At 38.8% G+C, this 15,263-nt stretch overlaps 1 protein-coding gene across 1 annotated transcript in view; it reads right to left on the reverse strand.

Annotated features, from left to right (window-relative positions):
- The window catches only part of PIK3CG (phosphatidylinositol-4,5-bisphosphate 3-kinase catalytic subunit gamma), a 30,673-nt gene extending 17,124 nt beyond the window's left edge, over nucleotides 1–13,549 (reverse strand). The window contains exons 1-5 of the mRNA XM_009289038.2: nucleotides 11,517–13,549; nucleotides 6,934–6,999; nucleotides 6,604–6,829; nucleotides 2,667–2,770; nucleotides 1,571–1,717 (exon numbers count right to left, since the gene is read on the reverse strand). Coding sequence (XP_009287313.1) covers nucleotides 1,571–1,717; nucleotides 2,667–2,770; nucleotides 6,604–6,829; nucleotides 6,934–6,999; nucleotides 11,517–13,520 — 2,547 coding nt within the window. The 5' untranslated portion in view covers nucleotides 13,521–13,549. The remainder of the gene's footprint in view (nucleotides 1–1,570; nucleotides 1,718–2,666; nucleotides 2,771–6,603; nucleotides 6,830–6,933; nucleotides 7,000–11,516) is intronic.
- Between the last annotated feature and the right edge of the window lie 1,714 nt (nucleotides 13,550–15,263).

The following is a 15,263-nucleotide window of genomic DNA, read 5'->3' on the forward strand; positions in this document are numbered from 1 at the left end:
AGTAGGCTGGGGGGGCACAAGAAGTTGGGAGTGGACACAGCCGGGACAGCTGACCCCAACTGACCAGAGGGATATTCCACACCATATGACGTCATGCTCAGCATATAAAGATGGGGGAAGAAGAAGGAAGGGGGGGACGTTCGGAGTGATGGCGTTTGTCTTCCCAAGTAACCGTTACGCGTGATGGAGCCCTGCTTTCCTGGAGATGGCTGAACACCTGCCTGCCGGTGGGAACTAGTAAATGAATTCCTTGTTTTGCTTTGCTTGCGTGCGTGGCTTTTGCTTTACCTGTTAAACTGTCTTTATCTCAACCCACAAGTTTTCTCACTTTTACTCTTCCAAAATTCTCCCCCATCCCACCAAGGGGGAGTGAGCAAGCAGCTGTGTGGGGCTTAGTTGCCGGCTGGGGATAAACCATGACACTATTTTACAGATTAAGAGAGAAATACAGAAAGTGTTCAGCCATTCAAGATTATCAGTTACAGAACCAGGGTTTACATTTCCTCATCTGTCCTGTGCCCAGGCAACCTCTACTGTTTTATAAAGTATTAATAAATATATTGTATGATTTCTACATGAGCTGAGATTGAATACATTAGCAAGTATGTCCATTTTTTCCCATAAATAACCCCAGAAGTGCTAACAAACCAGTTTGTCAGAACAATCACTGAAATATTACTAGAGCAATGCTACCTACCGATTACTTTGTCATTTGTAACTTCACCCATTGCATAAATAAATGATAAAAATGCTTCACCAGAAAAACAGGCCATCTTGCACTAAATAAGATTCCTTCTCCAGAACACCAAAATGTGCAGTATGTATGGCACATGGCAGGAGAAAACAAGGTAACAGTATGTACTGGGTCTGGCTGGGATGAAGTTAATTTTCTTGAAGAGCAGCTCGCATGGTGATGTGGTTTAGGTTGGTGACCAAAACAATGCTGGTAACGCACTGATGTTCCAGCTATTGCTGAACAGTGTTTGCAGAGCATCAAGGCTGCCTGTTTCTCACTCTGCCCCACTGTGAATAGATCAGGGGTGCACAGGAGGTTGGGAGGAGACACAACCAGGCAGATGATCCAAACCAAGCAAAGAAATATTCCATGCTGAATAATGTCATGCTCAGCAATAAAACAGAGAGGAAGGGGGTTAGGTAGGTTAACCATCTTTTGCATAGGAACTGGCTGGGCATTGGTCTACCCATGGGATGTGGTGTGTGACTGCCTTTGCATCACTTGTTTTGTTTTCTTTCTCTCTTCTTCCACTTCTCTTTTGCTTATTAAACAATTTTATCTCAACCCACAAGTTTTCTCGCTTTTACTCTTCCTTTCCTCTTTCCCCATGCCAGCGGGGTTAACCCACAACACAGTAACATAAAAAACTGTAGTACAAGAAAGAAGATCCAGTTTTGATGTCAGCCTTGCCATACACAGTTTAAAAAACAAAAGACAACCTCATATTTCATATGGACAGTAAAGATAAGGTATACACACTTCTGAAAAGTAAAAAGGTTTTAAAATATTTTAAAATATTCATGTTATTCATTTTACACATTTTGGCTGTCATACCTGTAAAATAAGCATGTCCTGACGGAGGTCATCTCCATGTTTGAAGATTATGCCTATAGTTTCATTTGATAGAGCTGTTGGATCTGCACATTTAAACTCAAGCCAGAGGGGCTTCTTCTTAGATGCCATTACTTTACATTTTTCTATCTGTGAAAGATACATTTATTGCTAGCCATTGTACTCCAACACCAACACAACTAACCTTTTTACACACCAACTACACAGTAGTTTACCAACTTCCAATCAGTTATACCACAAGAAACACAATGAAAGCACATGTAAGGAATGGTATTCAATTGCCACATAAAGCCTCACTGAACCTGCACAACTTTTAACACTGTCCCTGATAAAGGAAAAAGCATGCCTTGACTCTCTGAAACTGGATTTAGCTTGTAAATCTGCTTCAGACAGAAAAAAACCCTTTTAAACCACGAACAAGAGATTCTGAAAAAAGTAGCAAATAACAGACCTTCACAACAGCACTCTGACAGGTGCTTTGCAAAACCGGAACATAATCATTGTCCAATGCAATTTACCACATCATCCACCCTTGTGACTTCTAGCAACTTCAGTTATTCCAGATTGCTTCATTCAATTCCTTTAGCAAATCGTTCAAGTTCATGGGGAAAATGGCATTTGTGCAACTAATTTAACATAATCATTCATAAAATAAGAACATAAATTCCCTATTTAGTTTTATTACATTTTTAATCTTGAGAAATTCAGCACTGAAACTACTGAAATTGCATTATTTGAAATGTTTTCTCAACTAATTATGTCTAGTACAACTGTAGTATGTAATACTTTCTATTCTGGAATTCCTGGTTCATAAGTAACTGAAAAATCATAATTGCCATTTAATGATTAGGATTTTATGGGTTGTTGCATTTTTTTAGTGCATGGTGGCATGTCATTACATTTTGAAAAATGCTAATAGCTTTGGGAACAAAAACTTACGGAGTCCATGAAATGTCATTGTACTCACAATGAAATAAGACCTTGAGACATATTAGCAAAAATTTTTACCAAATTACACATACTTGCAAATAGGAGATTTTTTCCAAAAAGGATTTGTAGAAACTCAGAATATACTTACCACTAGGGCTCCTGCTCTTAGCCCAGGATCATATGGAACTCTAAAACTTTCTGGAAGTTTGCTGCTCTGTAGTTTTTCAAGCTTTTGTCTCAGCTGTGCAATAACTGCAATTACAAGTAAGAAAACACAATGAAATCAAAAGTTGGAAGGCAAAAAAGTTACAGGATTTCAAACTTGTTAAGCGTCATGACTTAGCTAAAAACCTCCTCTGTTCAGCTACTTTTTAAACTGCTTTCCTCAAGGATCTCCGGATTTGAGGAATGGAGAAAGACTCTTTAAACGTGCACTATTAATGGTCAGGGCTGTTTCAGATACCTAAAGGTAAAGTCTTCAAGCACCTCACAAGTCACGTGCCCTCTACACAGTGTTAGAAGCACTGCACAGTGCTTGGTGTTCTCCTGAAGAAGTCAGGAGATTACATTAAAATGTCACCTTTCATTTAAAAAACAAAACACAGCACAACACACCAAAAAATATTTTGCCCTTATAACTGCCAAGGAAACGTTGAACTATCTTCCCCAAAGGCTCAGAAGGAGGAGGCATTTAAAAGCACCTTGCATTTTCCAGTATTATTTTGACCTACCTCATTGCTCTTGCAGACAGACTCATGGCTTTTGCATTCTTGGAGTCAATTATACTGTAATCATAAGGACTCCAACTATAGAGATACTGAATGTCCTATCATCCTAAAACTGGTTTCATAGTGCAGCCTTGATAATCTCAATAGGTAAGAAGAAAATTTGCTGTATATTTATACAAACAAGAATTTTAATGTTCATATATAAACTGCATCTTTTCATTCATAAAACCTCAAGCTTCTGAATCTTCAGCTTAGAACAGTATGCATTATACTACATATGATGCACTTTGTTCATCTCAGCTAACAGGTGTTAGGAGCATAAGCAATACACTGGGTATTACCCTTCGTTAGGACAAAGACCTGAACGCTGTTCTAAAAGAAACTGCAGCTACACAGCAGAGCCTGCATATACATGTTCAAGTAATTCTGGAGATAAAAATTAAAGAGCAAAAAAAAATTGTAATGAGAAATCTAGACATGGACCTGGATACTTAATATACAAAATCATAAAATCATACAATTGTAGAATGGTTTGGGTTGGAAGGGACCTCTAAAGGTCATGTAGTCCAACCCCCCTGCTGTGGGCAGGGACATCTTCCACTGGATCAGGTTGCTCAGAGCCCCGTCCAGCCTGACCTGGAATGTTTCCAGGGATGGGGCATCCACCACCTCGCTGGGCAACCTGTGCCAGTGTTTCACCACCCTCAGCCTAAAAAATTTCTTCCTTATATCTAGTCTGAATCTACCCTCTTTCAGTTTAAAGCCATTACCCCTTCTCCTATCACAACAGGCCCTATTAAAAAGTTTGTCCCCATCTTTCGTATAAGCACCCTGTAAGTATTGAAAGGCTGCAATAAGGTCTCTCTGGAGCCTTCTCGTCTCCAGGCTGAACAACCCCAACTCTCTCAGCCTTTCCTCATAGGAGCTGGACCCACACCAACAGGTCCATGTCTTTCCTGAGAGAAAGGACGCTGGACGCAGTACTCCAGGTGGGGTCTCACCAGAGCGGAGTAGAGGGGCAGAATCACCTCCCTCGACCTGCTGGCCATGCTTCTTTTGATGCAGCCCAGGATACGGTTGGCTTTCTGGGCTGCAAGAGCACATTGCCAGCTCATGTCCAGAAAATGAAGACATTTCAAAAGTTGCTATCAAGTTAAGAAAGTCAAGTCAAAAGAATTACCTGAGAACTCACACAACACAAATGTTACATTTATCCTAAAGGCTTTTAGAAAAGAACTACCTAGCAGTGCCAGGTGAGCAATGTGGTATCTCCTCTGGTAAAAAATAAATAAATCTGACAGCAAGATACAGGAGCTAATAAGTGGACTTTATAATCAGACACCTTTCAAAAACAAAAACAAAATAAACCAAAACCAAAATACCCCTAGGTTGTAGTAACTTGGGTCATGAAACAGCTTTCTAAAATGTAACTATCGATTTCCTAGGCAAATCTAGCTTCATTTCGTAAGTCTCCTCATTGTAATGTAATGTAATTTGAAAATTGTATGCCAACCAATTGAAGCTATTAAAGACTAGGAATTAGCTGATTTTAAAACGCAAGTGAAGGTGCTTGCTAAAACAATTTCAAGTTGATCTGGCTTAAGAACAAAGTGCTAGGCATTTTAAGAGAAGAAACAGCTGCATAGACACATTCTTGGGAGACAAAACATCTACTAGAGTGGTGATGAAAGCAGATAATCCTATGCAAGCTGTAATATTATGATCTTAAGAATTTATTTATTTATTATTATTCGCTATGTTCAAATATAAGCAAAGAGATTACATGAAAAGTGAAAGAAACAGTTTGACAGCATGACTGCTACTGGACTAGTATGGACCTAACAGGAAGGAATTTACTCTTTAAAAAAATCCATAAATACTGGAGGAAGAAAAATATATACAAGAATTAGATGAGGCTGCATGACAGAATGAAATGAAATTAAATAGTCCGAAACATTCAGACTGAAAATATAAACAACTATGAACATTAGAAATGATGGGGCAAAAAAGAAGCAATAAACTAAAGAAGAAATTTTAGGATATACATTTTTGAAAATGTAAGAAGTAGAAGCCTGTAGGAAAAATCATATCCTCAATAATCTGAGAATAAATTAAATTAGATATAGCATTAGTAGGACACTCCATAGTTTCAGGAAGCCTTATTCAGTGAAAATGTCAATTATATAAGTCATCTTTCAATGTTCTGCTGCACATTATATTCAAAGATTCTTTTACTTCAAAACCTGGTGGGTGTTAATGTGATTGCTTTCTCTTGAAACTTTTCTTCCACATATCCTTCAAAGATAATGTATTATAGAAACCGCTGCCGCTGCAGACATGTACATCTGCAAGAAAGAATATTTTATATGGGGGTTCAGTAAGTCCCCTAACTCACACTATGTGGTAACGTAACTGATATTACATTATATATTGAAGAATAAACGCATATTTCCTTCAAATTTCTTTTGAAACACCACCACAGCCACTTCTGCATAACCAGAGTGGAAAGGCTTTCTGAACCAAGGAATTCCTGGCCTGGAACATAGCAGGCTGAACATGCAGGAAGAGCTGGTCTCTCTACAGCTTTTAGAATTTGGATATTGTCGTATGTCTTCTCGCACTTACTCCCAACACCAAGCAACTAACAGGAATGATGACAAACAAGCTTTTAAGGAAGTTGGGGGGGGGGGGCGGGAAGGCAGGCAAAACCCAGAGGTAAACAGGCATTGCATAACCCTACTGTGGCTTCCAAAGCAGTGCTTACAGGAACTAGAAATAACAATACCACATCTGTGTCTCACAGGACTCCTATTCAGCACATTGCAAAGCCCCAAAGATGTGCTCTGTATATTCACTGCTGATCCACCAGCTACTTTCATGGCCTAGCAAAGGCTGTACTGGACTCCTCCCCGGTCTTCTTGCCAAGAGTCTTTTAGTGACTGCTTAGGGTAAGGCTGTGTTTCTTGGCAAGTGTCACTTTTTCTCTTTATTTCCAGTTAATATTTGTGTCCTGTTGTTCAGTGCTGGCATTCAGCTAAGTCTTATGTACAAGAACTTAGCTGTTTCCCAGTTGCATGGCGTGAGGTTCAAGAAGATAAGCCAAAGCACGGGAATGTACTGGGTGTCCATAACATTGATATTCTTCCCCTTTTGGGGTGGAATGAGCAAACAAATGTATTATTGGTTCAATCACTATCAACTTACTCTGGCATTTTAAAGGAAGTAATAATGATGCCCTTTGACAGTCATTTATCCATTAATTTTCAAAATAAACAGTACAATTTGCTGCCTAGATTTTCACACCCAAAGAGAAAAAACAGTATTATTGCAAATGAAGAAATGCCTGTTAGCAAATACCTTGAGAAGTGACATCATACTTTTCTGCAGAAACTGATTTTATCTCCATTGTGACTTTATGCAGCAATTCAATTACTTGAACCTGCTTCATGAAATCGTGTAGCATTGCTTTTCCACAGCCCCTAAGATAAGCTTCTAGGATGACTGCAAACCTCTGTTGGTAATGCATGGACTGGGCAATCTCGCTTCTTAAGAACCAAAACAAGAAGTGACCAATTCTTTTGTTCTAGAGGTAAAAAAAAATACTACAATCAGCATGCATTTCTTGACAAAGGGTTTTAATAATGCCAGTAACTTCAGCGTAAGTTGGCTGTATTTTTAAAGACTTACTCTCAAACCCCGTTTTAGCAGAAATCTGGCTAATGCACTGTCATGATATGGCTCGAATTTCACAGCCTGAGGAATACAAACACAGAAGACGTGTTATTAACATATTTAAGATCCCGTTGCACTTAATACTTTACCAATGACATCTAGAGAGCGCGTTGCTGCAAGGAGAAAATGTATAACAAAACTGGTCGTTTGAGGAAACAAAGTTGAAAAAAACAAAGCAAGGCTTCTCTGTGTTTGATTCAAGACGCACTTTTTATTTGCAACAGGTTCTTTTCAGGTATATTATTAATGTGACAAAGCAAGCAATGCAGGGAGTAGCTAACCAGCTACTCATGAAGCCATGTGAACAAAGCAACATCATTCTCAGGCCATAGCAAAAACCAGCAAGATCAGAAAACTGTCTGCAGTCTGACTGACACAGAGAAGGCTTGAAAAGATTATTGCCAAATGAAATGATGCATTTGTAATCATTCTGTAATGAAAATTTTCAATAACAAAGCACTGTTTTTTTACAACATCCACCAGTTTGTGACTGGGGCACCAGAGTAGCTAACCAGCTACTCATGAAGCCATGTGAACAAAGCAACATCATTCTCAGGCCATAGCAAAAACCAGCAAGATCAGAAAACTGTCTGCAGTCTGACTGACACAGAGAAGGCTTGAAAAGATTATTGCCAAATGAAATGATGCATTTGTAATCATTCTGTAATGAAAATTTTCAATAACAAAGCACTGTTTTTTTACAACATCCACCACTTTGGGACTGGGGCACCAGGGTTCACTGCTGGGTTCCCCAGCAAGCATGGGATACAGGAGCAGCTTTTCGGAGCACCTCATCTCAGGCATTCTGGCCTTTAGCCCCTAAATGAACCACAAAATAGAATGAAGGCTCTGATGCACATCCTATAGTAATGGAGTACAATTAAGAGGAAGACTTCACCAGAGCTTTTTTTTTTTTAATGACTCTGTGAGCACAGATGTATTTTTTATCTTCCAACAGCCGCTCCCCTCCACCCAAGCCCACAGATATTTCCAAGCAACTGCCAAAAAAGGGTGGAAACAAAAAGTCAACAACTTTTTTGAATTGTCAGGATTGGAATTTTTTGCTGTTAGTCTCCTCCCCATCCCAATAACGAAGCAAATTGGTCTACCAGAAAACCATCACACTTCCAGGTACTGGGCTGTGCCAGGGAACTTGTCCACTTCAAGTGGTTTTTCCAGCAGCTTCTTTCCTGTTGCTTGAGGGACTCAAGTCTATAAGAGGTTTGTATTAAGATTAATGGGGGAAAAAAGATATGCATGTGTATCCCATGGCAAGAAAAAAGAAATAAGAAGCATACAATCTCTGGAAGAGAGTCACAAAATCCCTGTCATGGACTGAGGGGGCTGGTGAACGGCTTCAGGTTCTGGAAATAGAGAGCCAGGAAGCGGCACGTAGGGAGACTAAGGGAAAACAAAGGGATGTGCAGAGAGCCGGGTGCATGTAGTACGCTCAGCTTTCAGAAGCAACAAAGTATGCAAACCTCTAGCGATAGTTATTCAACACAATATAATGGCTCTTTCAAGATCACTGTGGTCTGAAGCTTGCAAAGAAGCAACCAAGCCATCAGCAGAGGTCTACTAAATTCATCAAACAAATCACAGGGTTTTATAAACTCTTAAAAGTACTGCGGCACACAGTTGTATTTTTTATTATTAAAATATCAACACTATTTCTGAGATGTACATCATCCTGTGGGTTTATTCAACAGAAAAAAAAAAATCGAGCTTTTTCAGTCAACATTCTAGAATGAACCAACTTATAAAAATGCCACGGAGACTTGTTCTTTCCAGCTGCTGGCTAAGAGACAGACAAGAAAGCCAAGCACCAGACTTGCCCTTCTACAGTATCATAATTCTGCAAGAACTGTCTTGACCATCTCTGCAATACTGTTTTATTTCCCCAAGCAACACCATCTTATTTAGGAAAGATAACGAGAACTCACAAACATAAACTGATTTTAAAATATATAGATCCTTTTACTTTGTGTAAGTATGTAAGAGATTATGAGGTATGAGGGTTTTTTAATAAAAATTAATTTTCACTGCAATAAGACACCCAAAAGCTATAATTATTACATAAATTCAAATGGATTTGCTTACAGTTCCAAGAAAGCCTATTAAAAACCTCATTCTGGTATATACTTTGCTGAATGTTCTCAGTGCATATCCCTGAAAAACAATTTAAGAATGAAATACAGCCAAACAACCGGCCATTGCTTCAAAACAGAACCTCCTTATATTAAGGTTGCAAATATATTTTAACATAAAAGAATATTAGAAAACAGTATTATGAGCATCCTTATTATGCTTCTGTTTTAGAAATAATTATTTTAAAAAGTCAATCCCATTTTTCTTTTTTCTTCACAAAGTCAAATATCAACATTTGAATAGCAACATAAAAGCTAGCCATTAAAAAACATCTGCTGGCACTTCATCAGGTCCCTGCACGTAACTTTGCCTTGTCAGTTCAGCAGAAGAGCTTTACTCGCTGCCATATACAAGCAGTACAGTCATTGGTGTTTGGTTTACAATGGATTTTGTTGTATTTTAATTATCCTATTCATGTTCTGTCAACTGCACAGAGAACAGACCTTTATAGGAAGCTCAATAGGTTTATTTATGGCATGGCTGCTTCTATTTGGGATAAACCTGGGTGAAAATAAAATGTTTGTTTGATTTCTAACTCTACTGGGAGGTAAAATGGGAATATCCTGTGCAGAGTGAAATAAGCCATAAAGCTTTCATGAAGGCATGCATGTGAAAAGTGATGACCGTTTGCAGAAGAGACATCTCGGATGTGTCCATTAGAGCAGAGGAATGGCTGACATCCATTCTCTGAAAAACGTGGATTTTCAAATACACTGTGGTACCAATAGTTTGCTGCAGGATGCTGACGGCCTATGCTCTGTTGTTAGCCAAGGAAGGAAAGACAAGGAACCAGCAGAGAGGCGAAAGTTGAGATCTAGTATTTTTCTCCTTTTTGGGGATGGCAATCTTTTAATTTCTTACTACATCTCTTACTAAAAATGACACAGTGAAGTTAAGCTACTATGATTTTATGCTACAGCAATTTAATTTACTGTTAGAGAGATTTATTCTTTTTAAAACTCTCCAGATTTGTACTTCCTGAAAACAAATAATTTCAAAAACAAATGGAAAAAACCCGGTATTTCCCCCATTCTCTCAGGCACTTTGATATCAACCAATCACCAACCCAAACCCCTAATTTGGATACAAAAGCGAGTAAAATTGCTGAGCCACATGTAGACAGCAAAAGCTCACAAGCCAAGTATATATATAGCAGCAGCTACGTGGGAGGCCCAGTGAGGTAACCGTAGCGACTCCTTTGGTTAATGCAGAAGTGCATAAATTCTGCCTGGGGAGCCTAATCTTCAGACAAGCAAAGACAAGGCTAAAAAGGCCTTGTTTAAAGCACTACTGATGCGCAGCAAAATCTGAAATACTAACTTCATTTTCCTGGGAACCTGGGCTCTCTCTGAACCTGCAGAAATTAAAAGCCCTATCCCGCAGCTTCCCCGGCTGCAGCAGTTCCTTTTTTTTTTTTAATTTCAAATGCCGATTTTGTCCTCTGATTCTCTGAAAAAAGTATTTCCTGCTCTGCGGGGCGACAGCCTTTCTGCACGAACCAGAGCCCTGTCGGGTGTGGGAAGCCTGCAGAGTCGCCTTGCTTCAGGGGACGCGTTTACCAGGAAGAACCGCAGGGTTACACCTTTCATCAGCCATCAGACATGACTTTGCCACTGCCAGGCTGCACAGCTCCAGCACCGCGTTGCAAAAAAGCAAACCAATTTTCTTGTATAACTGATATAAACCTTCCCAATGTTTCATTTGGCAGATCCGCACACAAAGCGCTTCAAATCGATACAGCGGTGATTCATTGCCATTAAACCCACAATTTTTCACCCAACTTCCCAGAATGAATTAATCTTATTATGGAGTCCTAGCGACCCTTTATTTACTTTTTAAAATTTTTTGGAAGCTTCTAGATAAATTTGGTCCCCTTAACAGTACCAGACTGAACTCATTGCAACATATGTAACTACACTTATTTTTGACCTAAAACCCAACCCCAGATTTTTCTTCAGGCCTTGCCCGTGTCAACATCCACCTTAACTTTCTTTCTGTCTACACTCCTTCTAAACTATTGGTAAAGCTGGGCAACAATTCTTCAGTGCTGTGTGATTCAGACCTGATATGAACAGGATTAGAGACAGCACAGTTAGGATTTGCTCCCATCATAGCTGTGCTAGTGTTGACAATTTCTAGAAAAACATACTGTAAACACAAGATGCAAATTGTAAGACACAAGGAAACGGTAACACAAAAATAACAACATAGGCAAAAGGCGAAATATAGAAAGTGTGTTTGGGGTTAATTTGGTTACTACCACTGCTTTGACTAAACACTGAAGACTTCAAAACCAGGGATTACTAACTAGACCCACTAAGATGGGAATGATGATGGGGTAATGCAAATATTCGTGGAAGGCAGAGTTCAAGAATGCAAATTCACCTTACCTGCACAAGCTGTAAAAGATAATGAAGAACATCATCATCTTCTAAACTTTCCAGTTTTTGAACTGCCATTGCTCGGACATTTTCATCTGAAAAGTTACAGTCCAGAAGTTGCATTGTGAGTCCAACATCTAAAGTGCTTTGATCCCAAACCTCCTTTTTAGCTAGCAACTGGTATGTTTTGGCCACTACTTCTTGTTGTCCCCATTTCACAGAGCTAAGCAGCTTAGGATACGCCTTGGGGTGCTTTATGCTTTCATACCTAAAGTGCCACAACAGTTCTTTGTCCTCAGGAGAAAGTGGATTAAGTGGGTCAGTTGCTATGATCTCTTCAAGTTGCTTGCGAAGCTGGTTGGGCATTTCAGCTCGTGTCCTATTCCCTTGGGGGTCTGACGTTATCCTGTGCTTGGGCAAGGCAATTGGGTGACAATATTTGTCCAGCACAATAGAGATAGCCATTGAGTTTTCTTTATCCGGGTTAGTTGCTGATGTGAGTTTGTCTGCATTAATACTTCCTTGTTCTTCCCCCTTGCCTGGAATTTTCCACATGTGGAGCACATACTCCCCACTTCGCAGCAAGAAACGGTGATCTATCAACAAAAGATTGACATAATAGAGAAGCTGAGTTTTGCATTTTGAATCAGAGTTGGGGGATTCATGTGACTGAAGGTTCGTCTTTGTGGACAGTCCCTGTGCTTTGCCACAGTATATCTGAAGATTCAGGAGTGCTCCTTTAGGCAAATCCTTGATTTTGATATCAAACTCCAACCAAATATTCCACAGAACCTCCTCAGTAAAAGGCTTTGATGAAGTCCTCTTCTGTGAAAGGAGCTGCTGCCCATGTTGAATGTTAGCCTCCACAAACACAGTAAGATCAGTATTTCTCGGTAAAACTGGGATATCAATGCCAATTATTTTCACCCTAAATTTCCTATTACAATCCCACAAAGAGATAGTGAAGACTCTCTCATGATCTTTTCCATCTATTGTCAATTGTTCATGATACCCTGTAACTCCTGTACAGTCATCCACCAAGGGCCACTCCTCCTTCTGAACCTCATCCTCATTTGGGTCAGGGGGATTGTCTAAGACAAGGTGGATTTCTTCCCCATTCTTAAGGCACTGTCTTATCCAGTGAAAATCTTTGATTGGTGTCTCTCCAGTAATGTACTCATCTCTGCCACAAATCCTGAGAACAAAATCCAGTTCACTGTGATCTTCAGGAATGTCCATCAAAGACTTTTTCTTTGCCATTTTTGTGAAAAAGCTGTGGAGAATCATATCTGGAGTGTCATCTATTGACACTTTAATTTTTTGGCTAGTTGTTCCTCTATGTATGATTATGAAAATGTTATTATTAGTGATCTTTTTAAATAAATATTCTGGGAGTGGCTTAGATGTAGTCCATGGGTGCATTGCATACAATTTAGGATCTCTACAGGCTACCTCTATCATTCGTGGAGTGACTAATCTGCGACGGGTAAATTCTAGTTCATCATCATGCACGTTGCTTACATCAGTGACATCGTAACCAATTAAATCATTAAGTTGCCGCTGAAATTCCTGAACTTCTTCTGATGGTTTTTGTTTCTGGACAACATAGATCTTGCCTACCTTTTTCTGTAACACTTTCCAGTACAGTATGCAGTCTAATGTCTGTAATACTTGATGTTTATCATAAATTTCATACCACTGCCCCTTCTTCTGATACTGCAGAATAAATTGATCTGGGGTGAATGCGTGGTAGAAGTCCGTGGTTTGACTCATCTCTATTGCACGCATCCAAATCTGTGCTTTCATTTGCTCAACGGTACAGTTGCCAGCTATTTCAAGTAACATCATTTCTGGTACTTTAGTATGTTTATTGCTTGTAGGTAAAATAAACTCAATGGATATCAGTTCCATTGACGACAAATTACTCGACGTACAATGAGGTTTCATTCTTCTTCTCCTTCGTTTGTTTTCCTCTCTCATAACAACGGGCTGTTCATAATCCCCCAACTCCATGCCAGAAGAAATCTAGCAAAACATACAAATACTTGATTACCTTCTCATTTACATTTTTCTTTACTCTTATTTTTTAACTCTTAATTAAAATCACAGGCCAATCAGAATCCTGCTATGTATACGCTTTTTATACTTCCCCTTCCCCTTAATTTCTGGTCATAAATACTTGATTTACATAAACCACCTCAGACGGAATCCACTCAATTCAGTACCAAATATAAAAAAAACACAACAACCCTCCAATGATTAAATAATTAAAATAGAGCTTTCAAACAGCCTTCCCAGATTTCACTGAGAATAAGCAGTCTGACTATGTATTTCCTCCATACTGATTTGTTCTTGCAGCTATTTGATCAAGCACTGATTCTTCTGCTGCTTCATCTGTTTTGATGCTGCTGATATTACCGTAAGTAGATTTTCATAGAAATCAAAAGACACACTACCGTGTATGAGCATAACTCGATCCCACCGAGCTCCAGGAATGACAGAAAGTAACAAAACAAGCAATTTATTTGCAGACTGGACAGAGGTTGAGCCTATTCCCATTTTCCTCTGCCTCTCTTTTTAGTGATGAGGAATAAGGACTTACACCAAAAAAAGCCCTTAGGATGCAAAAGTCAGGGACTACTTCTGAAGACAGATACTTAACATGCATCTAAATTCAAGCCCAGTATCCTTAGATAGGCTTCTTTTAAATACATTAATTCACCAGACTGATAACATCCATCCATTTTAAAAGTAAACACTTCCAGTATAAACTATTAGTTTGTTACAGAAGAAAAAACGCCCAAGCTGATGCCGATTTATTACCCTATACATCAAATCACACCTAAACCACCTGTAAAACAACTTCAAATACGAGTAGTCTACCTTACCAGCTTTCAGTAAACAAAAAATATTGTTGCTCACAGTTAATCTCCATTGAACGATATAAAAGTGGAAATTATTCACCAAGAGCTTGGGAGAGGAAGGCAGCGCTGATTAACGCGCTCGCACAAGCTAAGTTACAGCAACATACTAAACTTCTTTTCCAGATGATGCTTTACACATAGAATCTTTCTCTAACTGCTGGAAAAACTAAAACCACTGTAACGATGCCTTAGCAGATAACAAAACAAGAAGATAAAAATATAAAAGGTTAAACTGAAACAACATAGCATGCTAACTAAAATTATTTTTTCAAGTTCCGGAAAGCAACGACCGTGGACATACCACCTCTATAATTGACAAAGCACAAGGAAATATTACCTGCTTATAAAATAAAGGCTGAATTGCTGAAGACGATTCATTTGTTTAATGTCTGAAGTTCCTATTTTTTTAAAGGAAGATCATTCACACAAAAAATTTCTTTGTTTAAGCTGTTCTGCTTTTCTTACTCGCCCTCATATCCAGATGCAAAGGAAGTGATGCACTTACCAGGAAGGAAGTTTTAACCAAGTTGATTATACATATGATCGCTCATTTAAAAAAAAGTCAGAATGCTTTTCCTGTTACAACAGTAAAAATACACCAACAGTACACCAATTTAATTTTAACACACATGCATAGAAGACATGCTTAAAGCCTTTTAAAAATAGCTAAGAATAATCCAGGCAATAAATCTAATGAATCCAAATAAAACATTTTAAAAACATTATATTTTGGAGAGGCTAATTACTTTATAAAAGAGTTAAATAAAAATACTAAAGACACCTAAATCTGCAATGTTTCCTTATTTTTATTTTCATGGTGATAGCCCTTTGA

Source organism: Aptenodytes forsteri, unplaced genomic scaffold (assembly GCF_000699145.1).
Source record: "Aptenodytes forsteri isolate BGI_AS27 unplaced genomic scaffold, ASM69914v1 Scaffold137, whole genome shotgun sequence".
In the NCBI taxonomy this organism is placed as follows: Eukaryota; Metazoa; Chordata; class Aves; order Sphenisciformes; family Spheniscidae; genus Aptenodytes; species Aptenodytes forsteri.